Genomic DNA, 24,902 nt, shown 5'->3' with positions numbered 1-24,902 from the left:
GAAAAGTGCTGGGCTGGGGATGTGGCTCAAGTGGTAGCATGCTCACCTGGCATGTGTGTGGCCCGGGTTCGATCCTCATCACCACATACAAACAAAGATGTTGTGTCCACAGAAAACTAAAAAATAAATATTAAACTCTCTCTCTCTCTCTCTCTCTCTCTCTCTCTCTCTCTCTCTCTCTTTAAAAAAATAAAAAATAAAAAATAGAAAAGTGCTGTTTCTTGGACATGGAACAACATCAGATTTACAGTGGTTTCTAACTTCTTACAAGTGTTTTTTTGTTTTGTTTTGTTTTGTTTTCTGGTCACTGACACATGCACCATTTTCTTACAGCAGGGCCCAGGGGATACTCAGACTAGCATTGTTCACAGATGCTGCTGCCCCATTTCTCCTCTTGGAAACAGTCAGGATGCTCATCCCTAATGATCCTGTCCACTGCAGGTGAACACGATCCATGCTGCCAATCCTGTGGAATATTCCAGCCACATGGCTGCCCAACCACAGTTTGTTCACCCTAAGCAATGCATTTTTGTTTACCTGTCAGGCCACAACCTGCTCAGTCCTCAATCATTTACAGGAAGGACTTGGGAGGCACCTAGGTGCAAACACTAAGCATCACACAGAGCTTAGGCAGATATCCCTGTCCCACCTGGCTAGGAGCACGGCAGCTCTGTTCCCACTCCCCATCACACACAAGTAAATGATTGCCTGCCCACAGCCACAGTGACGGAGCAATTTGTGACCACACAAACCTCTTTCTGGCGCTTTCTACTCTCTGAGGGTCAGGTGGAGTGTGCCAACCTAGGATAGCCAATGACAGGTGGGAAGCCTCAATCTGGGTGACCTCTCTGCAGCCCTGTTTGTCTGTTTTTCTCCCATGACAGTCGTTCTGAATCCTGCCACCATGGTGATTGCTGTTTGCATCTACTTCATGGTGTTTATGATCATCCTAGGGGAGCTTCATATCTGGGCTGCACATCAGTGAACCTCATGGGACCAGGACATGGGGAAGGAGAATGAGGTGGGTGGCAATGACTCTGCCTTGACCATCACCATGAACTCCAAAAGGAGGTAGAAGCAGACAAGGCCCCAGGATGCAGAGTACTGTAGGCCAGGCTCCTCCATGTCCATGGGCCTCCACCTTATAACCACAAAACTTGGTAAGCTAGGATCCTCAAATCCAAGGGGGTAATCTGAGGCTCAGTGAGGCCTTACTGAAGTTCATACAACCTAGTGAGTGTAAGTGCAGAGATGAGCTGGCTTCAGGCTGGTGTTCCTCCCACTCTATGCAGAGACAGTGCTCCAAGGAGGGAACTGAGCATCCCCATCCAGGAGCTCTCTGCATGCCTGGACTCCATGGAGAGGCCACTTCCAGTGAGGCCTAGGCTGCTGTCCCTGGACAATCTCCCTCACTGGGGGACATCTCCCTTCTGCTGGTGCTCCTGGAAGGTGGACACTCAGTGACTTGGCGATGAGCTGGACTCGCAGACCTACCAGTACTAGCACAGTGGTGAGGAGGAGGAGGAGGAAGAGGAAGAGCAGTGTGAGGCTGGAGAGGAGGAGGAGGAAGACATCATTATCAACCAGTGGGAGAGCTGTGAGGAGAAGGAGGGTGGCCCTGGGGAGAGCCAGAACTTCAACCAGCATCAGCAGCTGAAGTGGGAAAGCTCCACACTCAGCTACTGAGTGCAATCTGGACTCTTGCAACCCCACCTCAGAGTATCTGCTACACATCTCCCAACCAGCGGGTCCTCCATGTACAAAATCTCTTCAGCCAGCAGGTGGCTGTGGACTCCCATTGCTAATTATCCTCTCATGCCCAATGTGTGGGACTGTAGGCTCCCACCATCTTCCCACCCCTGCAGGATCTCTTTTTCCCAAAAGCCAGGAGCTGACTCTTCCTCCCTGCCACATCCTGCCAGCTCAGGGGCTGCATCACTCCAGGCTCCTGCCATCCAGTGAGTTGCCCACCTCTTGCACCTCCAGAAAAGTTGCAGTGACTAGACCAGCTGACAAAGAGTAAAAATTGGTAATCATTTTTTTTCTTTTTCTTTTTGAAGGTCTTTATTTTTTTCCAAACTAGTGCTTATACAAATGGGAGAATGGGGTTAATATGTAGATGATCAAGTCACTTTTTAATGCTTTGTAAATACATTGTAATTCTCTGTGTCCTTTGTGCAGGTCTACTCAGGACTAGGATGCCAAGTGCAGTGACTCTGTTTCTGTTCCCTCTCCCTTGGGAAATGAGGAGGGGAGGCCTACTCACTCTGGTCTAGGCATGAGGCTATGTTAGATTTGGTGTGCTGTTTGGGACCAGAGTAGTGGTTTGTGTTTGAAGTCTGGAAATGGGTCCTCGTCTTTGGGGTTCTGCACACTTCTGGCGTCATGTTTGGGATGGGAGCTGTGGGGTCCCTGGCTTCTCATGCACTCCTCTCAGGACCATAAGCTTCCTTTTCTGTCACCCAGGCTTTGTGTTCCTGTAATGAGGCTTCATAAATGTCCATTTTCCTGCTGGTGAAGTTCTCTGTGGTTCATTGAAACTGAAAGCTGTGGTGCAGATCACTTGACCACTTGGTTTTGGAGATAGCAGTGGTTTCTTGAGGGATCTGCACTCATAATGGAGGAAGGCAGAGTGCTACAATATTCCAAAACAGTCTGCATCTACCCCACCCCAGCAAAGACTGATCTCCTCTTGGGAGGATTTGGGGCTAGAGCCACAAAGAACTTTAATCTTCATGTACATGTCAGATGCTAGACTGTAAACCTGGGGGTCATCCTGCACACTGCCCCTGTGTCCTCACTGCCAGTCTTAAGGATGGCTGTGCTGTTGTGTGGCTGCCCATCCACATGCAGTCTGTGTAGATGCTGTCTAGACAGTGGTAGAAGCTAACAGAGAGGGATGTCCTCATATGGTCTGTAGTGCCTTGGTGTTCCTGCCCAAATGCATGTATTGATGCTAGGTGGGAAAGTGTGTACACTACAGTAAAGTTCTGGTTCTAACTCCAACTGTACTGATGCCTGTTTACTGGCTTGTTTAAATTTTGTTTTCCCTTGATTTCTTTTTGAGCCAAGAACATAAGACCATAGAAAGGCTTTAATTTCTTTCCACTTGCCTTTCTGTCTTGTGACAAAAGACTGCAGACTCAACCCACATCAGTGATATTTAACTTGCCACATGAAATGATTGAAAACAAATAGAAGCTGTTCTCACTGGGCAACAGACCATACACCCAGAAACCGCTGAGGTTGTGCAAGGTCTGTAGCCCACGCCTTGAAGCATAATACATAGACATGTGTGTGGTTTTTCCTATTGTAAATGAGGCAGGTGGCCTGATTAAATTCAGCATTTATTTGGGAACAAAATTGTCATCTCTGGCTACTGCAGATGAGACAGGTGCTCTGGTGGCACAACAGCTTTTGAAAATGCAGAGAGCTGGCATCTGGAATTCCTTACAAGCTGTGCACCTCTGCTGCTAAAGGCCAGAGTCTGTTGTCTCTGCCAAGTCTTGGGAGACACCTGAGAGATCAGCAGTGAGCCCAGAAGGTCCTGAGTGAGCTAACTGTGTATCAGGATTACCAGGGGCTTCTTCATATATTTTTGTTTACACTGCTAGAGATCAAACCCAGGGCCTCATGCATACTCAGCACATGCTCTATGATGGGCTCTGGCCCCAGCCCACTGTGTGTTTCTAAAAGTCCAAGTCCTGGATGCTTCACTACAGTGGGCTTCAGAAAGCTGAAAGAGGCACGGGAACCTGCAGTAGGGACAGTTTCTCTTGTCTAGCCCTTTGGGATTACTGAGGCTAAGCTTGGACTATCTCAGAATAAGTGCCCTCAGAGAGAAAGATCCCGCCTGATATGGTCCAAGATTATTCCCAGATGGTTCCTCAAAGGTGAGCCCTGGGGGGACATCAAGTCCCATCCCTCCCTTAAACCTGCCAGAGCAGGCAGCCTATTCACACATCACCACACAGAACCCCTCTGACCTTTCACCCTGACCAGGAGGAGCTCTGCCAAGCTCATTTTTTATACTGTACATAGGGGAGACAGGCTCCTCTGCAGCTGTAGAAGTTCAGTAAATAGAGTGGTATTATTTTCTTACCTGAAGGTGAAAGAGGTGAGGGCATCCTCTACCTGAGAGTCACTTTAGCAGTGAAGAGTAAGCATCCCTGTGGCTACAGGGTGCCCTGGCTTCTTTGGGAGCTGCCCAAGACTTGGTCAATGGAGAACATGCAGGGTGGGCCACACAGGTGACAGAAGGTGATCTGGGGATTGAGGTGTCCTAAGTGGAGAGGAAGCCAAGTAACTGCTAGGTGAGGAGCCTGGGAACAAGGCTTCCCCAAGAGGAGGTCAGTCTCTGCTGGGCAAGATCCACCAGCTGGAAGACCTGTAATGCCCATCCTAAGACAAGAGCAGTGGTTGGACACAGTGCAGTACCCATCCTCTGCACGAGGTTGCATTTGCATTTACGGTGTTTGGTTCTTTTTGTTATTTTTCACTTGTAGATGGACAAATACCTTTATTTTTAATTTATTTTTATGTGGTGCTGAAGATTGAAACCAGCGCCTCACAAGGGCGAGGCAAGCACTCTACTACTGAGCTTACAACCCCAGCCATGGCTGTTTGGTTTTTTCTTATTTTTTTTTACATGACAGAGGAATATATTACAATTCTTATTACACAAATAGAGCAAAATTTTTCATATCTCTTGTTGTATACAAAGTATATTTACACCAATTTGTGTCTTTGTACATCTACTTTGGATAATAATGTCCATCACATTCCCCCATGATCTTTAAACATTTCTTGTGTGTCTAAATAACTAGTGTAAACAAAAGACAATTGTGTTGTTCTTTCCTATGAGGTGCAGTTCAGGTGTGAGGCCCCATCTAGGACAACCAAGGGTAGCTGTCCTCAGAACAGGTTTGCCAGCCTGTGGTGGCTCAGAGGTGGCAACTCTCGCCGGTTTTCTTTGGTCAGGTTGTGTGCCAGCCAGTTCACTTTGGTCTTCCAGCTCTCCCTCAGGGATTAATTGAACTTCACCCGGAAGTGCTTCCCCAGCGCCAGAGTGTCCTGGGACAGAATCATCACAACTGCATCAACATTCAGGGGTCCTGACCCTGCTGCATCTGCAATCCCTTCTGCCTCCCTGTACTGCTGCCCCCTCGGGTTGTTGAAATTGCTTCCTAAAAGAACTGCAAGCAGATGGTCAGGCAGCCTCACCTTAGCTGAGAGAAGGACAGGAGAAGCTTTAGGGAATACACCCCCTCCCACTCTGCCTCTCACCAACTGAAAAGACAGGAATGGAAAGTGTCTTGCAAACCTACAAGAGACTTTATCTCATGCATGAAAGACACTGAGGACACATGGGATGACCAAACAAAATCACAGTTCACCTGCAACTGGGCGGGACTAGGCCCAGGGAGTGCAACATTCTGGCCACTTCCCACCATACTGCACTGCTGGGCCTGGGATGGCATGAGGGCCCCCATCTGTGAGGTGAATCTCCTAGGTCCCTGAGCTTTTTGGGCAAGATGCACTCTGACAAGGATGAGCTCATTTTTTATACTATACATAGGGGAGGCAGGCTCCTCCACAGCTGTAGAGGTTCAGGCAGGCCTTGGGAAGTACATGGTGGACCCTAGCCTCTAGTCTGGTGTGGCCCTGTGGTGGCATACCTTCAAATTCTGGATGTCTTTGGAGGAGCTGAGCTCAGGCAGGCCTCCTGCCTGCATCAGAGCAAAGAGTTGGAGGAAGAGGAGCCCATGGCACCGCAGAATGCTGTAGTCCTGTTCACAGAAGCCTCGAAATCTGCAGAGGTGGAGGAAATAGATAAAGCCCTGGGTCCTCCCTGCCACACCTAGCCCCAAACAAGCAGGGGTTCTGCATCCAGCCAGCACCTGCCCCTGAGTGTCAGCCCCTGGTCAGGTTATGGGTGTACCCAGATCCTCTAACCAATGCCGCTGCCTGGGCCTGCCTCCTACACCTACCATGGACCTCCTGTTTGCACTGCCCAATAGGGTACTCTGGGGTTGGGGTGCACCTGCAGAGAAAGCAGCACCCCCAGGGTGGAGGCAGGAGTTAGCCTGAGGGCTATGTCCCCATCCCTGCCCCTGGATGGACACTGTCCCCTCACTGGGGCCCTGGGTACCCTCACCTTTCAAATTTCTCATTATTACTAGTCTTGCCCTGCTGAATCACGTGGACAAAGTCTTGGGTGAGGATGAATGGGACTCGCTCACTGTTGATTCCAAACTTGGTCTTGAAATTCCCCAGAAAGTGGCCAAAGTCAATATGAAATAGCTGAGGGGATTGAAGGGTAGCTACTGAACAGGCTTCACAAAGAGAGGTTCTGTTTAGAGGAAGTCAGCAGGACTTGGGGGCACTCTTCTGGGAGCTGTGGGCAGGGCAGAGAGGCCCCTGGGCCAGGCATGTAAGACAAGCTCACTGGGCAGCTAAACCCAGTGCCCCTTACCTGCCCATTCTCACAGATCATGTTGTTGTCACTGTGCCTGTCACGGATGCCCAGCACATATGTGGCCACACAGTAGCCAGCACAAGAGATGGTGAACTCCTCAATGGCTCGATCCAGGGCTCTCTGGGTGGGGAAGATTGAAAACCAGGGCTCCTTATATTTTCCCTCCTCTTGAATCTGGCCTTCTGTTAATCAACAAGAAGGGCATTATTCTGGAGCATAAGTCACCATGCCCAGCTTGAAATTGCCCCCTTCTTCCATACAATACCATGTAGAGAAACCAAGGTCTATTGTTAGTTGTGCCTCTATGCAGCCTCTCTTCATCTGTCAGCCAAGTCCCTAGGTGTGTGACTGGGCCCTTGGTAGATGCTCTGGGCTCAGAAAATATCACAGATGCTAGCCATAGCACCAGCTATTTCAAACCACAGCAGAAACACTCAGCAGAACCCACTCAAGCTACATATTTGTGACTAAACATGGTGGTGGTTTTAATGCCCAAATAGTTGAGTAGCATAACACAGTCATGAAAAATGGACACCTGGGAACAGTGACCTTCTCTGTCCTGCCCTAAATCAGATGTGGACCAGTGCTCAGCTGAGCCAAGCAGCCATGGAAACTGTCACAGGCCTTCCTTCACCTTTCACTCTATCGAGCCTCTCCCAGGAATAAGAAAGCCTACCCAGGGTTCTTGGACTTGAGCCAGTTGAGCAGGGCATCCTTGTTGAAGGCAGCTATGGCAGCCAGGTTGCTCTGGTTCAGCTGGATGTTGGCAATGGTGTCAGAGTGCTGCACCACCTCAATGAGGCCCATGCAGTCACCAGTGGGAAGGCAGCCTTAGGGGGTCATCCTAGCACATGAGAGGAGGCACAGGCAGATACTATGGTTAAGGACATTCTCTGGGGCTACTGGAACCCCCAGGAAATTGAGGCGCCCAAGAAAACCACAGGGGACACTGCTCAAGTTCCTGAGGATGCGAGAGGGGGTGTGGGTCCCTGGGGAAGGTGCCTCAGAGACACAGAACTGGCACCCAATTGCAGAGCACACCTTGGCTGGGCTCATGTTTGCTCTGAAGAGAATGAGTCAGCGGGCTTGGAAGAAGGTGGCACTGCTCCCCAAGGGGTAGGAAGCCAGGAAATTGGAGCTGAGCACCAGGAATGGCCTTACCCAAACCCTTCCAGCTGCCCTACCCCTCTTGTGAGAACAGCCCCTCTCACAGCCAACATGGAATTGTCAATTTAGACCAGGAACTCCTCCAGAGGCTCAAGCTCTGAGGCCTGTTACAGACCCAAACAAACAGATGATGGACAGAGGCCCGACCTTAGGTCCAGGCCCTCCTGCTTCCACAGGGCATCCATGAGCTGGATAATATGCAGAGTCAGCATGTCCTGGTGGAGGTCTGGAAGGGCAGGAGTTTCTAGTGGGTTATACACCCTGCAAGGCTCAGAGTATCTGAGCTCTGTCTTCTGAGGGAACCCCCTGGGGCCCTACCACAGAACAGTATGGAGCTAGGTAAGAAGGCCAAGGCCTCAGCATGTCCCCTGCCCAGCCTGGCTCACCATCCCCATTCTTAAAGATGATGCCATAGCTGTCACCACTGCCTGCCTCCTCACTGCTGTACATGATCCACAGGGTTTTCATCTTGGAGTCCATGAAGGTGCACCTTTCCACACTGCAGGCAGAGGGCAGTGTTAGCCAGGGCGGTTGGGGGCTTAGGGTGGGGGAGGGGCTTAGGGCCTGGCTCCAGGTGGGGCTAGGCCTGGGGCACACCAGACTTCTGCCAGCATCATGCTGGTGTCCAATGGGGACTGCAAGTGTGAAAGGGCTTCTAGGTAAGTATTCTGGCACATGTACAAGTGCATCGGCTCCTTAGTTTGAGGCTTGGTGGTCTTCCTGGAGCTCACCTTCACAAAGTTGCTCAGGGCCTTCAGCTTGCTCAGTGCTTCTGCCTGGTGGGCAGAATGGAGTAGCAGCAGTGGACATGAGCCTGAGCCAGAACCAGGAGTATGACTGTGAAGGGGCCTGGAAGGGGAGCCCACCTCAGGCACAGGCACTCTGAGCCTCACCTGCTTCATCAGCACCTTCATGTGGTGGGTGCTTCCCCTGAAGTAGGCCTCCATGATGAGGCCAAAACACAAGGCCGTGGACGGCACATGCATCTCAGAGCTGGAGGGAGAAGATGGGGCTGAGAATGGCCAGGAGTGGCACACAGCCCGTCCCCAGCCCAGTAACCATGAGGTCAGCAGGCCAGGAGACCCTCATCCCCCATGGCCTTTCTAGGTTCCCAAGGAATCAGCGTGCATCCAGCTACCAAAGATGCCAGAATAGGAAGTGGCCAATCTTTCGGTTGGCCAAAGCCCAGTCCAACAAGAATTGGGTCAGTTCGCAGCCCAGGTAGGACTTGTACTTGAGGACCTGCACCAGCTGCAGCAAGCACTGGAAAAGCTTGTCGTCCCTTTAGGGGAGGAAGGCTGGTTGAGTCTGGGGTTCTGAAACTCAGGACAGAAGTCTCCAGCTGGCAGGTGACTGGAAAGAGGGTGAGGCCAGCCTAGGCTCATCTCCACCTAGCACCCACTTCCAGGTTGCCAGGGCAAGCTGTCTTAGTGAGGAGCTGGCAGCCTGTGGGCCTCAGTGCCCAGCTGGGACTCACATCAGTTTCCACAGGGACCTGATGGAAAAGGAGCCCACATGGCAATTGGGGAATCTGAAGTCCAGGAGATCCAGGGCATTTAGGACAGGAAGCTCAGGCCAGGCGCACAGCAGGTCGAGCATCTGGAGGATGCTTTGCAGTCAGGTGGTGGGTGGCCCACTGCTATCTCTCTACTCCAGCTGTGCCCCTGGTGCCCCTCTCCACCCACCTGGGCCACATCCTCATGCTTGTTCCACTTAGTCACAAGCAGCAGGTGGGCCAGAGCCTCTGGGAAGTGCTCCTGCACTTCATGCCGCATCTTCCACACCAGGTCCTTCTCATGCTCATACAGCTCTCCCGACCCCCCGCTGCTGCAGGATTCCCTGCAGCTGCAGCTTCTAAGGGGCACAGGCAGAGTGAGGCCTCCAGCCCAGCACCTGGCTCCATGCCCCACCAGCACCCCAGCTCACCTCCTCCTTGATGGTAGGCCCACGCTCCCCGTGACATCCCAGCTCTAGAATCTGCAACAAGTGTACCTGCTGTGAGCTCCCCAGGCCTGGGCCAGCACTGGCAGGGCTCTAGGCAGGGCATCTGCACCTCAGCACTACTACCAACCACTCTTGCTGGTGAGAGCCCTCCTGCACACTGCAGGGCATTCAGTAGCATCTCCAGGCTCAGCCTGCACAGGCCACTAGCACCTCTCCCATTGGCTGTGACAGCAAAATGTCATCAGACATCACCAACATCCCCTGGTGGGCCACATAGCTACTGGAAGGCCTCAAATCAGCATGATGACCCAGTCCCCAGCAATGGGCAAAGCCTGGGGTGGCCAGGGACCCCCTCTAAGGACCTCCAGGAAAGCTCCTGGTTAGCGCTCAGCTTCCAGGAAGGACCTCACTGGCCTTCTCCAGGGCAGGGTAGTACACAGGGTGAGGGGCCACCTCAGGCAGGTAGATGACCAGGGTGACAGCACTCTCTGTGTTGGGATTGCTATGCACAGTACCCATGGGTTTCAGCAGATCTCCTTTCTCATCTGAAGGCAGGGACAGATGTAGTTGTAGGGGAACCAGTTCTGGATGCCTTACCCTCCAAGAGCCTCTCCCTGCTGGGCATGGGTCCACCTGGGACAGAGGGCCACATGTAGAGGCAGAGCTCCCCAGTCTTGAGCTGGTCCTTGTAGTCAAACAGCATGAGGTTGGCCCAGGTGATTGGGCAGTCGTGGACAAGGATACTACAAATCAGAGTGAGCCTCTTCTTGTTCATATGCAGAATGGAACCAGTCTCCAGGCCAACCAGGAGAGAAGATCCAGACTGCATGGAAGGTCTCCAAGTTAGACCCAGAAGGAGGGGAATGACCCGCTATCTCTTTCCTGTCAGAGTTTCAGTAATTAAGCCAGCAAGATCCCTTCCTGGCTGCCTGCATCTTCACACCCAGCATCCAGAGACACTTGAGTAAGCCCACCAGTCTCATAGCTGGCCCAGGACAAGGGGCAAGTCATATCCTGCATCTAGTGACTTGGGGCCCAGCCACACTCTACCCAGGGAGCCACCAACTCATCATTTCTGTCCCCATGAGTACACTGTCCTTCCACCAAGGGAGCTGCCTCCAGGACCCCTAAGGACCACAGGTCTGGGATAGATATTTCAAGTCAGGCAACTCATGAGCTGTTATTCAGGCAGCACAGGAAGCCAGACTAAGGAGCCAGACTGGGGCGGGCAGAGAGACTGTTGTCCCCCAGGCTCTCCCAGGACCTCTGTCCTCAGGGTGCCTGCCTGTGGGAGCAGGATGACAAGAGGCCCCAGTAAGGGGTTTCACTGGGTGTCTGAGGCCTGGGCCTCTCCCAGTCAGCCCAACCCACCACCTTCTTGGACTTTTTCTTGCTGGAACGTGCCTTCGTGGCCTTCTCCATCACCGCATAGAGTGCAAAGCATAGCCGGGACATGCGCGGAAGGTCACAGATGTTGATGTCAGACTCCAGATGTTGCTTTCACATGGGCTCTGAGCACACGCTCACCTCCAAGCTGGACATCGTCTTGCACAGCATCTCATTGCCATGGAAGAGCCCGGCCTGCACCACCAGCTCAGGAAGGGGTACAGGGCATGAGTGAGGGAGCGAAGGTGCCAAGCCATCTAAAGTTCCAATCCTCTCCTTGAAGGTCCCCATTTACACAGGGGTCCAAATCTACTTCTTGCATTGAGAGTGGTCCAGCAGAGTGTAGGCTGGCAGCTCAGTGGTACAGGTGTCTTGGGGCATTGGTACCCCAGGCTGTACTGGGGCAAGCCAGTCTCAGTACACTTGACTCTGTGGGTAAACTCAGAACCTCAGTTTCCTCATCAGGGTTCAGAAGTTCCAGGGACCCTTCTGCTTCTAATAGCTCTGGCTACCTTCATGCCTAGCATCTTCTGAGCCCCATGTGGCTCGTAAGACTGCCTGACCAGTCTCCAGTGCACCTGTTCCAGTTCCAACCTGCCAGCCCATCCCCAGAGCTGCTCCCACCCAATCCTCCGTGACTCCTGCAGACACACCCCCCTTCCCATATTGTAAAGTAATGCCAAAAATAGAGACCCAGACAAGACATGCTATGCTCTGTGGACCCAGAAAGGCATCACTCACAGAAGTGGGACAATAAATCCACCTCTGCAGGTGGTTCTGAGTGCAGAGGAGCCATGAAAGTGCTTTTTGAAGAGACAACAGGGCACTGTTCCCCAAGCCCATGGGGGCTCAGCTTCCAGGGGGAACCATGTGCAGTGTCCCCCAGACTCTGGGCACCCCTGGGTGGGTAACCAATGGAAGCACCTCAGCCCAGCTGCAGCCAGCTTCTATGGTGCCTTACATATCTCTGACTGGGCCTCCAACTTCAATGGGCTGTGCCTGATTCCACAAGCTCCACCAAAGTCAAATACCCACAAGTTGCTTGGCCCAGGTTTCCATTAATTGGCCTCCCTGGCCTGCTGGCCTGCTCCCCTCCCCTCTTATTGTTTGGATGTGGTTCACAGCCAATCCAGGCAGAGATAATGAGTAATGTGTCCAGGTGACTTTTGTGTGATACCCTCCCACTCTTCTTTCTCTGCTGCCCCTCCAGGCTACAGCAACCCTGTTTGTGCAAAAAAAAAAAAAAAAAAAAAAAAAAAAAAAAACATCTGTCCACTCACCTGGTACCCGAGCCCCTACCTTCATCTGCTCATCAGCATTGATTTTGCTGCCCTGGATCAGCTCAATGCAGAAAGGCTGCCCCAGTGACCACAGGGACACAGAGGAGGGCTAGAGAGGAGAGGAGCGGGGCTTAAATCCCAGCTCATTCCCCTGGCTGCTGAAAGGCTGGGGAAAGGGGGAGAGGGTCCCAACGTTGTGGCAAGGTTCAGAAACTTGTCACCACCACCATCCTTTACCAATCTGCCACACAGGGACCCAGGGGCCCAGGGGACCTAGCCCCCCTGAGATCTGCAGAGAAGTAGGCAATCTGGGATCGCAGTAGCTCAGACAGGATGCCACCCTGGGTGTCAGCTCAAGGCCCTGAATCTCCAAAAGGAGTGCAACATCCAAAGTCCCCTGGATCAATGCCTAGCCCTGGTGCTGCCCAGGAGGCTCTAGGATTGGCCAAAAGGAGAGAGGTAGAGAAAGAGGGTAAGAAAGGGGAGGACACTATCTCACCTTCTTCATGGGAATGGGGGGCAGTTTGGTGTGTGGTTTCTGGACCTGAGGGGTCACTTTGCTCTGCTCATCCCACATGGCAAGGATGGAGGAGGAGTGAACCATCGTCAGGTGGGGGGTCAGTCCACTGTGCAGGCAGCTGCATATGTACTGAGATGAGAGTGTAAGGTTGAACTGTCAATGGGTGGTATATCCATTCCCTGGAACCAAGAGAGACCCACAGTCTGGCTCTCTCACTCCTATGCTGGCCCCTTCTAGAGTGGTAGGGATCCCAGAGTGCAGAGGGTTCCTTGCAGGCCTCACCTTGAACTGACAGAGCAGGTAGCTGCCATAGAGGTACTCATGCTGCCCATTCACCTGCAGCACATAGTCCTCAGTCCCTCATTCACACCCCGTTCTGGCCCTCCCTGTCCTAGTATGCACCTCCAGGAAGACCAACCCTAAGGCATGGCCTGTCTGCTCATTAGCAGCCAATACCAAGGCACCAGAGACCAAGATGCCTGAGACAAAGGCACACAAGATGAAGGCACATGAGAACAAGATGGTCAATACCAAAGGGCCTGAGATGAAGGAACCCAAGGAGATCCCACCTGAAGTCATCCAAGAGTACATGGACATCATGGATGAGCTATTAGGCCTAACAAATTTGCCATGTGGGAGCCCTCCCACTTGTTCACAGGAGAGCCTGCTGCAAACTTGGGAGAAGAAGGGCTAGAGCAACAGCCAATTCAGAATGATTTATACCCAAATCCAAGTCACCTGAGCTATGTGATGAGGACTTTGTCAACAAGGTTGGCTGGGCCTAAAATCTTGATGTAAACAAGGTTTCAGGACCTATGGAATTGAGCTTCATAGCTTAGAATATCAGCAGTGTGTGTGTATGTGTGTGTAGTTGTTAGTTGAGATATATCAGGCCCATAGTGCAGAGGAGCATGGGCTCATCATTACTTGCTCTTTCTCCTAGAATGCTTCTTGACTTAGGGCCATTTTCCCCCAAAGATATTCTTTCTTCCTTCTCATTGCAGGAAGAGAATATAATTCATCCCCACTTCCTGGAAAAAATACTTTTCTTGGAAGCATATTTAAATATATTGGCCTTAACAAAAGGATGGAGCAGCAGGAAGGACTCACCACCGGCCCAGTAGAAAGGGGAAGAAAAGTCTACCAGTAAACTAGATGTAAGAGGTACACAAAAGTAGGGACACCTGATATACAAGTGGACATACAACAGGTATTGGGGATAAAAAAAGGTAGATAAGGAGACAGGGGCACCAAATATAAGTAAAGAAGTAGAGACACCAGGTTTACTGGGGCTTGGGAATAGACACCAAGTGGGTAACACAGACAGTGATATATGACAGAATAGGAGAAAAGGGAAACAAGTAGACAAGAAACGGAGTGAACACAGGTGGAGAGGAAAGCAAGGGATGGCAGGTAGATGAGGAAGGCACAGGACCTTACTCATGTAACCCACAGGACTTTGTTTATCCCTATCTTGTCTGTGGTGGCTCTCTGAATGAGTCTGTTCCAGGAAATAGAATGTAGAAGGAAAAAAAAATGAAGGAGACAGGAGAATCATGGATAGGTTCAGGATATCAAGCAGAAAGGAAGCCCAGGAAGGTGGCCAGCAGAGACTCAGTCTGTCTTTCTGAGAACAAGAAGAGTGACAACTCCATCTCCCACCTCGTGTTGAAATATAATTGTCCCAGTCCCTTTTGGCCATTTCATGCATGAGGAAGAGTTGGCCAGTGCTCATATTCTCCTTTAGCTTTTGAAGAAGCATCCTTGCAGGTGCCACAAGGTCATAGTATGCTCCAACAGGACACAAAAGCTTCTGAGGTAGCTGCCAACCAAGGTGTAAATAAACACAAATGTCTCACTGATCAAGGGGTTATCATGGAGAACTGGGGCACAGAGGTGTCTTCCCAGATCATGAAGAGGTTCAGGGCTGCAGAACCAGAGTTGCTGGTTTCAACGGGCATAGCTGTCCTGCGAGGCTCTCACAAGTCTTCCTCATTGGGGATCTTCTGCACCAACCAGCCTCCCCAGAATCATAGATTCTCCTATTTTAACCTAGGAAAGAGAGGCATAGTGGGTCCCATAAAAGCCACTTCTTCTGAGGCACCACATAAGACAGCCAGTGGCTGCAGTGTGGATGATGACCTCCAAAACCTGGATTTCCTCCTAGCCTCCCAGCACTCCTGCTGCCCTGGAGAATGTCCCAGAACCAGGACCATCATGTTGAAACCCTATTCTCTGGAGATCAAGTACTCCAAGCCCCACCAACCCAGAGAGGACACTTCAGCTCCCACCTCCTCCAGTTGCCAGGTCCAAGAAGAGCACTCTCACTGGATGCTCATGCAACATGGAAAAAATATCCTGCTCTGGGCCTCCCCTCCAGACCACCAGAGGGCACAATGTGGATCTGGAGCTGGTTCAAACCCCAGAGCCTCAGAGGAAGAAGTGCAAATCATCAGGCAACAAAAAGAAGAAGAAGAGGCGCTGAGGAAAGAGTATTGTTGGCTGGTGGCCTTTGAGGTGGAGTCCCCTCAGGCAAGATCTCACTCTTGATTTATTCTGCCCAGAAGGGCAGAATAAAGTTCCAGTAAGTTCTCAGGAAAGTGAAGGGAGTGGGAGGGTCCAGGGAGTGAGGGCAGCAGGAAGGTATAGGGAGGGTACAGAAAGGGGAGGATGTTCAAGCCTGGGTGGGAAGCTTTATCTTGTATTGACTACTGTCATGAGCCTATGCCAATAATGGTTGATTAAAAACCAAAGGCTATCTACCCTGGGGATGGGTGGCTAGGGTGTGCTAGAAAATGAGAGGGCAAGAATATAGTTGTCTCTGTAAGGATTAGCAGTTTTTAATTTCTGCCTTCTTACCACCTTCTCTTTCCCTTTTCAAAACCTATGAATAAGGACATGTTGATTAATAGCTTTTTTTGATATATAACTGATATTCAAAAATGCCTATATTTAGCATATACATTATTATTTGTTCTGATTAGTTATAAATTTATACAGTAGAATGCCCTTTGACACATCATACATAATTAGAGTCTAACTTCTCATTCTTCTTTTTGTACATGATGTAGAATCATACCAGTCATGTTGTTGTATATGCACATAGGGTAATAATATCTGATTCATTCTACTATCATTCCTACCTCTGCTCTTCTCCCCTCCTTTTCCTTACTTCTGCCTAATCCAAAGTGACTCTATTCTTCCCTAGCCTCACCCCTTATTGCGAATTAGCAACTGTATATCAGAGAAAACATTTGACCTTTGTTTTGTGGGAATTGGCTTATTTCACATAGCATGATATTCTCCATCTTCATCCATTTACAGGGGAAAAAGCCTTCCTTTAATTCTTCCTTAAGGCTGAGCAATATTCCATTGTGTATATATACCACATTTTCTTTATCCATTCCTGTGTTGAAGACACCTAGATTGGTTCTTTGTTTAGCTCTTTTGAGTTAATATATACATTTTGGTGAGTTTGTACATACACATACCTATTTCTATCTCACTATCAAGGTAACAAGTGTATCCATAACCTCCAAAAGTTTCTTCATATCCCTATACTGTTGTTTTGAAACTTTTTTTTCACTGTAGTAACCAGAACCAAAACATGTGATCTATTGCCTTAACAGAATTTTTAAGTTCCACATGCTCTATTATTAAGTATAGGTACAATGCTTTATCTGGAATTTGGTCATCTTTATTGTCTGAAATTTTAAAGCCCTTGAACAAGTCCCCTCCTTCCCTTCCTCATAACCTCTGCAAAATGCCACTCTACTCATTGCCTGTATGAATTGAAATATGTTAAGTATTGCATGTAAAATGTGATATATTCCTGCAATGAGGCATTATTCAGTCTTAATAAAGCAGGAAAGTCTACAATAGTTAACAATGTGGATGACCTTGGAAGATATTATTCTAAGTGAAATAAGCAGGTAAAGTAGTATCACTCATCTTCTTGAACATCTGAAGAAAATATAAAAATGGGGAGAATAAAACTGCACCTTGTATGGACCAAAATAACTCTTGAGAATTCAGTTATGGACCAAAATAACTCTTAAGAATTCAGTTATCTTTCCTGGTCAAGAAGAGCTAGATAAAATGGGCCTGAAGTTGGTAGATTGCAAGTTTGATAAGAAAGGAGAATTTCTTAGTCCTTTTCTTAATTTTATTAATAATATTAAATTGATGCACATATGTAAAGTGTATATCTATAAATGAAATTGGAATAAAACATAAAAAACTCCAGGACAGAGTAGGAAAAAATAGATCAACAAGTGCTTATTTTTCTGCATCTAGCATTGATATTATTTAGAAAGAGGAGGATTTCTGTGGATCTAGACTAATCCCAGATAAGGGAAGTCCAGCTCAGTGAGTCAGAAGAGAGTGCTCCAGGTCTGGCTTTTCCTCTGTGTAGCTGCGTGACAGATCTTTCTTGGCCTCAGCTCATTCTTTGGAGACAGATGTGCCTTATCCAGTAATATGTGCTTTAAAGAGTCCAAAAACTAAATAGAAGTAATCATATTGCAGCTGCTCATCATTGTTTAGTAGAGCTAAAATATTCATGAATTCATTTAAGACTTTTCTGAGTACTCCATCATCATTAGTGCCTGGCCTTTCCTGGACCTTAGTCATTGTGATTTCCTAGTTCTACTCTTCTCCTACCCCAATTCCACTATATCTGTTTTTATACCATGTCTTTTGATTCCGGAGAGACAAGGCTGGGGGTTGCACGTTAACATTATACCTCTGTAATCTACATATAGGATATCTTTTTCTTTTCAATCTTTCATGATCTTCAAGGATCAAATTCTCTTTTTTATTTTCCTCTCATTTCTCTGTTTCTTCACATTTATCTAATCTCATTCTGACTACCATAATACAATATTTACACACCATGTTTTATTTCTGTTAGGGAGAAATTATCTCATGCCAATTACACCACTACCACATACCTATAAGTGTATGTGGTAGGGGTGTAATTGTACTTTCTATTGAAAGTATCTGTATTTGAACTGAGCTTAGGTAAGGCATATTTTTTCAATCAAATAAGTATGCCAAGAGGCATATTTATTTATTAAGTGATTTATCAAAGATACACTGTATTACTAATTAATTGTATTATTACATCTCAGTGACAGTACCAATGTTCTCTGTATACTTGACCCAGATTTTAAACATGTTTTTTTTTTTCTTTCCTACTATATACTGCCCCACAAACTATTAATCTATTAATAAGACATAATTCTTCATTGATGCCCAAATGCAGTCAGGCTAATATGCAAAAAAAAAAAAAAAAAAAAAAAAAAAAAAAAAAAAAGAAAGAAAGAAACATTGTAGTCCCCTGAAAAAGCAAACACCTTTTTAAAAAATCATATGGATTATTGAAAGTAAAAGACATTGAAAAATTTTTAAAAAATGGATATTCCAAAAGGTATTTAAATAAAAGTCTATGATGTCTTTGATATATCATGTCTTCCTTTTCCCTATAGAAATAATTATACAATTGCATAAGAAAGTGTTTCTATAAGCAAGGGAATTAAGCAAGTACCCATCCTTTGGAAAATAACTAGGATGTATCTAAAGAGAGGGTATGTTAGAGTCTGTAAACAAGTCAAAATAACACCTGGCATTTTGCCAGGAGAATGTTAGAGTTCGTAAACAAGTCTGGATGGTGCCTGGCAAAATGCCAGAGGGAGTGGTTTGAGAAGTAACAAAAACAAGCCATTAAGTGTGGAGATTCCTTATTGGTTGACTGATGTATCTAGTTTATGCTAATTAGATAAGCTGTGTGGAATGTATAAATACTGCTCCTGTCCTACAATAAACGGCTCCTACTCCTGCTGTATCAACATACACAAGTTATTCGTCACCCCCTGATTATTCTGCTGCAGCCAGAACTCCAGCAGATGGTGGCCCGTACGGGGAGCCCCGACACACTTGGGGGTAAGTGACGAAAAAAAGCTGCCCGTCCATAGATAGGACGGGAGCAAATCTGCTCGAACCTAGACAGATAGGGCGAGAGGAAAAATTACCATTTTGAGAAAATGGAAAAGATTGATACAGTATGTTTGTGTCTTGTTTTGTCTCAGTGTATTGTATTGTCTTTGTGATGAAAATATGGAAGGGGTGAGAAGTAAATTACTAAGGGAAGAAGGCACCCCAGTGGAACCAAGAATAGTTAGGGCATGTGTTGATGGAAGCCCAGAAACTCTAGTCAGAAAGAAAAAGAAAGTTAAGAAGAAGAAGGATTATCAGGAAAAAAGTTGCAACAAAAGGCTATTACTGAATACTTTTCGTTACCAGAGGGTGCGTGAAACGGCGCCGCAGCTGCCACATGCGCAAGGTGGTCATGGCGCAGCAAGGGCTTTCCAAATGGCAGCAGCCGGCTCTTCCACTGCTGAGAGCCCAAATCTAGACCTGACCTGGAGGCACAGTCACACAGGCTCTTGCTCCCTGTGCCCAGTAGCAGTTTGAGTCCGGGACACTCCCCAGGGCCATCTGGGGCTGCCTAGGCAATACAGCCAGCAGAAGACACTACTGGTGTCCCTGATGTTTGGTCATTTTCAATGCCAATAACTAAGCTACAATGGTTCTCCCACACCTGGAAGCTGATGAGTAATGAGCACTATTAATGCTTATTTCAAATGCAAAAAAACCTTGAGATAATGTACTAAATTGTTCAGAAGGTTGTTTTCTTAGTGGAATGCTACAGGATTTTCTTTAGCCATCCGGAGTTCCTGCCTTCGTCCCAGTGCCGGTAAAGACCAAGGTGGAAAAATTTCCAGTGTTGCTGAAAACCGGAGGAGACTTCGGAGCTGTTGCTGTTTCTGCTACTACAGCTTAGGCTAGCTACCTGCAGAACTTACCTGGACTGTGATTTAAGCTAGCTGCCTGCAGAACTTACCTGGACTGTGATTTACCTGGACTGTGAGTTAATCTATTGAGACACTGCTTTATCTGGACTGAGACAACAAACTGTAATCTACAACAAATTGTAACTCGGTATCTTTGCTAATGGTGTCATTGCTGGTATAATTTTTCCAAGGGCTTCTTGCATGGAGCCATCAATTGGCTTGGTATTGTGGCATTTTGTATCCTCCCTTTCTGTTTGTGGCAGGTTATTTATGGTGTTTCTGTAAAAACCACTATGGTCGTTATTTAAATTAAACAAAAGGGGGAAATGTTAGAGTCTGTAAACAAGTCAAAATAACACCTGGCATTTTGCCAGGAGAATGTTAGAGTTCGTAAACAAGTCTGGATGGTGCCTGGCAAAATGCCAGAGGGAGTGGTTTGAGAAGTAACAAAAACAAGCCATTAAGTGTGGAGATCCCTTATTGGTTGACTGATGTATCTAGTTTATGCTAATTAGATAAGCTGTGTGGAATGTATAAATACTGCTCCTGTCCTACAATAAACGGCTCCTACTCCAGCTGTATCAACATACACAAGTTATTCGTCACCCCCCGGTTATTTTGCTGCAGCCAGCCGGACTGCGGCAAGGGTATAGACATTGAATAGTATGAAGTAAATCTCCATGTATAATAGTGAAGAGAGGCTGTGAGACAATGTGGAATTTTTTAAAGTAAGTTGCAAACATTGAGTGGAGACATAATCCCATTTTTATATAATTCATGCGTACATCCAGAAAAGTGGCTAAGATTTTAAATTATTCAAGATGGTTGAAGATGTTTCATAAATTTAAAGTATTCTTAAAATGCACTGTAGACTTAATGGTTTGAGCATTTATTCAACTGTTGATGTACATGCACAGATTCTAAAGGCTTCTCTTAAAAAGTTGATGATGGTTATTCCAGGGAAGTAGGATATTGGGGAAGACAGATAAAGAGATGTGGTTTTTACTTGATGAGTAGAGTTCTTAAAGTGAAAACCACATCTTATTTATAACAGAATACAATACATCTCAAAAATGGAAGGGAGAAAAGGGGGAAAAGGGAAGAACTAAGGCATAAATTTCATTAAATTATGTACCTGTATGCGACAAGTCATCCCATGCATTCCTCTTATGTATGAAACCATAATGTATCTATTAAAGATAAATAATTAAATAGAATGAAGACAGAGAGTAGAGGATGAGGATCATGGCTGGAAGGAGGGGTTGAATGAAAAGTACTGGGGATTGGAATTGAGCAAATGTTGTAATATGTATTTATGAATATATCAAATTGAACTCCAATATTATATATATATAATGCACCAATTCAAACATTTTAAAAACATAACAATGTTGAATAGAGTTATATTATCTCCTCCATTGGTAACCCAGGTAATATTTTCTGTTTTATCTCTTCCTACATCACAGACTCTTCCTTGATCTATGTAAACACTTTTTTTATATGACAAATTCACAAAATACTGAATGGGTGTTATTAGAGTGCAATTTGAATTCTAACTGCATTTATGCATATGACCAATTATAGGAGGAGAAATGCATTTGAGTTCGTTGTATTTGACTTCCATATAGTAAATGGAAATGTGTAGAATATATGAGATCATCAGATTTAAAGCAACAATGACTTAGATCCAAGTTTTGTTTGGACTCAGAAAAGGTGATGTTATCCATATTAGTTAGAGTCTATCAATACAATTTAACAACCCTGTGTTAAACCATCTCCATAAAGAGCACCTGTTTCTTCCAATCTGTCTCTTCCATGTTGTTCCTAAATATATGTTCATCTGCACATTAGTCTCTGTGCTTTGATATTGTATAAGATGGACAAAGGGGTTTCACAAATGAAAAAAAAATCCAAAGTTTTTTTAATGCTTGTTATCTTGAACATGATCTTGAATGTTATTTAAACAGTAGATGCTTAAAGTTTTCAGTGGCTTAATGCAAAAAAAAAAAAAAAAAAAAAAAAAAAAAAAAAAAAAAAAAAAAAAAAAAAAAAACCTGTTATTTTTGGCTGCTTTATTTAGATCATCTGCTCCACAAAGAATGAAAAGCTCAACAGCAGATGAAGAACTGTCTACTCCTCATGTGTCAGTAATTTATTCTCTCTATTAAAGCCACCTGGTCATTGCAAATCTGTGTATTTATTCATTTTCTAACCCAAGGGAAATCCAATATTTGGTGTTTGGTTTTAAGAAAAACTATCACAGGGAACTGTTTTTTTTTTTTTTTTTGTTCATTCATAGTTTCCTGTTTTCCCCTATGTTAAAATAGATTGCTAGTTTGCAATCCGTGGCAGGTTGAGTATCTCCTAAGGAGAATTTTTGGCAACAGTGTACAAGTCATAATTTTGTTGCAATTCAGGTACTTAAATAAGCATTACCTAGTGTTGCTCCTTAATTAAGAGGAAGTCCTGACCAGAAATGAGAATTACAAAAGCCAACCACTTTGGTTATTAACTACATCTATTTTTGGAATGATTCTGCAGTTCTTATCTTATTTTTTTGCAACATAATACACCAGGGATAACATCGTACTTTGACTTTTCTTGTTAATTTCATGACCATAACTTTGTTCTCGGCAGCATTTATTCTACCAATATTTTTCACTTTCTCTGACAGTAACAACAACAATAGTATTAACAACTAGTATTTATCAATTACTTAATATGGTTCAACTTAGCATCATTTGTGGAAAATACCTAATTCCATTTCTAGCAACTGAGATTGAAGTTGATTTCCATTTTGTTTATAGGATGTTTTAGTTTTAACTTAGTGGGATGGGAGATAATATTTTTTTGAGTTCCTATTAAGTACCAGGGATTTGCTGGGAATTTTATGTGTTAACTTGTTCAGTCCTCATATAAATAATTTCATTTTCATTATAGGTTTGGGAAAACTTAGGTACAAATAATGTAATAATTTTCCTGATATTATTGTTGGCAAGAAGAAAGGGAATACTCAAACTCCAAATTCTGAAACCCATAATTATTGCAACATTATACATAAATTTGCAACATTTTCATCATTGACTAATAACCATAGTAATTGAAAAAAATCTTCCATGTATTGCCATTCTTTCTATTAATATTTCTGTAATCATCTATTCTCCACCATTTTTGTAACCCTTAGTCATCAGTAACCACCTTATATCATCTAAGTTACCACCCATTATGTTCTTCACTTCTAACACATCCTGAGTAAAATGATTAGATTTATTTTCCTGGGGATCTATTTTCCTACTGCCACTTCGTAGATAAATAATCTATGTTAAAACCATGAAGGTTAAATAAGAGATTCAGACTTTTGTCTTCCACTTGCTCCAAACTGCTAGTCTAAAATGATTATTTAATTAATTCACTGCACTCATAACAATCATTTTGCAGGTCCTTCACTCACTCTACTCCTTGCCATTCCTTTCATACTTCCATAAATTCCTTTCCTCATTTCTTTGCCAATCCTACCCTATTCAAATTTCCTTACTGAAGTTCTTTTATTTCAAAAAAGCCATATTACCTATCCACAACTAACTAACTTCTCTCCTTCTTTGAGCTCCTGTAGCAGTTGCAGTGTACACCATGATTTATCTATTTCCATAAGTTTTGTCTTTCATCATTTGCACCACCAAGTATTAGACAGTACACTTCTGAGGAAAGAGGCCCTCTGTGTACTTTTTGGAGCTTGGAGGAAAATGTACACTTAGTGCACTGTGACTGACATGAGCAGAGTATTTAAAAGTGATAATCTTTTTTTTTTTAATATATATCCCTATAGCTTCCCTGAAAACTTTGACAATAGCTTGTTTACCCCACAGGGAGATGGGGCCACACAGCTTTGAAATCATAAGAAAGTAAAAAAAAATACTCACATGATTGCAACAAATTTTATCAAAAAGGATTTTTTTAAGTCAGTGTACACACTTTTGTAAGATATAATGTCTTTGCAAAATTAATGCCCTACAATGTGTTGTAAATTTATTTCTTTAAATCTTTGAACACAGTGGTTCATATGTGCAAGGCAATGGCTCTGCCACTGAGCCACAAAATCAGCCTCTGCAAATGTATTTTTATACACAATAGGAAGCCAAAACAATTGTAAGGCTCTATTTAATGCAGATTTACCTTATTGTACTAAACTGGAGCCAATCCCACAGTACTTTTGAGGTATACTTACAATAGTTTCTATTTGCCTCTTACATAAATCTTTGAAAGAGACATCAATCAAAAATTTACTATATCATTTTTCACTCTGTCTACTTGGGAACCTTCATGTACAGTAAGGGTAGCCCTACATGAATTCATGAACTATTTACACCTTCTTGAATGTACATGATAGCATGCTATATTATGATCTTTCAGTTCACACAGCCTAAGGTTTAAATTCATTGTGCACCATTTAATTAAAGTTACATTATTAAGTTAAAAATAAATAAATAAATAAATAAATAAATAAATAAAGTGGTACATCAGTAGTGCATCACAGAACTTAATGGTAAGTCTGTTCTTTGTTAGAAGAATAAGAGTTTTTATTATTATAGTTATCTGACTTCAGGACTTTGCCAAGGTAGTTTGAAGGTAATGGAAAGAAAAGAAGAATACAAATTATCAAGTGTATGTGAAGAACACTAACTCTTTAAGTTTAAGTGAACACTTGAGTTTGGGAAGAACTGGTCAAAATTATACATATGAGTTTTGGTATGCTCATCCTGAGCCAAAAATTCCCAATTGAACACATTCAGATTAAGAATATAAGGACTGGGGATATAGTTCAGTTTGTATAGTGCTTGTCTTGCGTGCACAACACCCTGGGTTCAATTTTTAACAAACAAATAAATAATAATAATAAATAAAAAATATGAATATTCTGAATATACATTCTTCAAAATCTCATGTAGTAATATGACTTGAGAAACTACTTTTCAACCAAAATCTATATTTGATTTTCATGGATACATTTTATAGATACCAAAAAAAAACTGGAAATAATATTCAGAAAATTGAGTATTTTGTAACATTCATTTTATTTGTATATTAAAAATAATTTTGTTAAAATATAAATAGTATAAACTATTATTCAAACTTAATTACATTTTTATAAAATTTGCCTTCATGCAAGTATGTCTTTTTGGGGGATTTTTTTAAGAGAGAGAGAGAGAGAGAGAGAGAGAGAGAGAGAGAGAGAGAGAGAGAGAATTTTAATATTTATTTTTTAGTTTTTGGCA

The 24,902-nt window shown here is 45.0% G+C and overlaps 1 protein-coding gene across 1 annotated transcript; it reads right to left on the bottom strand.

Annotated features, from left to right (window-relative positions):
* Positions 1-4,914: 4,914 nt before the first annotated feature.
* LOC124086190 (phosphatidylinositol 4,5-bisphosphate 3-kinase catalytic subunit delta isoform-like) lies at positions 4,915-14,537 on the bottom strand. Its single transcript, XM_046434215.1, is given in 22 exon segments — positions 4,915-5,073; positions 5,679-5,811; positions 6,158-6,303; positions 6,476-6,594; positions 7,028-7,032; positions 7,155-7,322; positions 7,793-7,871; positions 8,032-8,144; positions 8,243-8,421; positions 8,539-8,638; positions 8,784-8,927; positions 9,123-9,244; positions 9,331-9,465; positions 9,467-9,499; positions 9,572-9,622; positions 10,004-10,134; positions 10,223-10,320; positions 10,962-11,182; positions 12,275-12,364; positions 12,755-12,904; positions 13,058-13,134; positions 14,438-14,537. Coding segments are annotated over 22 exon segments (2,553 nt in total).
* Between the last annotated feature and the right edge of the window lie 10,365 nt (positions 14,538-24,902).

The sequence above is a fragment of the Marmota monax genome, unplaced genomic scaffold (genome assembly GCF_021218885.2).
Source record: "Marmota monax isolate L192 unplaced genomic scaffold, Marmota_monax_Labrador192_F-V1.1 WCK01_AAM20220418_F8-fsc00334, whole genome shotgun sequence".
Taxonomy (NCBI): Eukaryota; Metazoa; Chordata; class Mammalia; order Rodentia; family Sciuridae; genus Marmota; species Marmota monax.
Note: the sequence above shows the minus strand (reverse complement) of the source record. Positions and strands in the feature narration are given on the sequence as shown.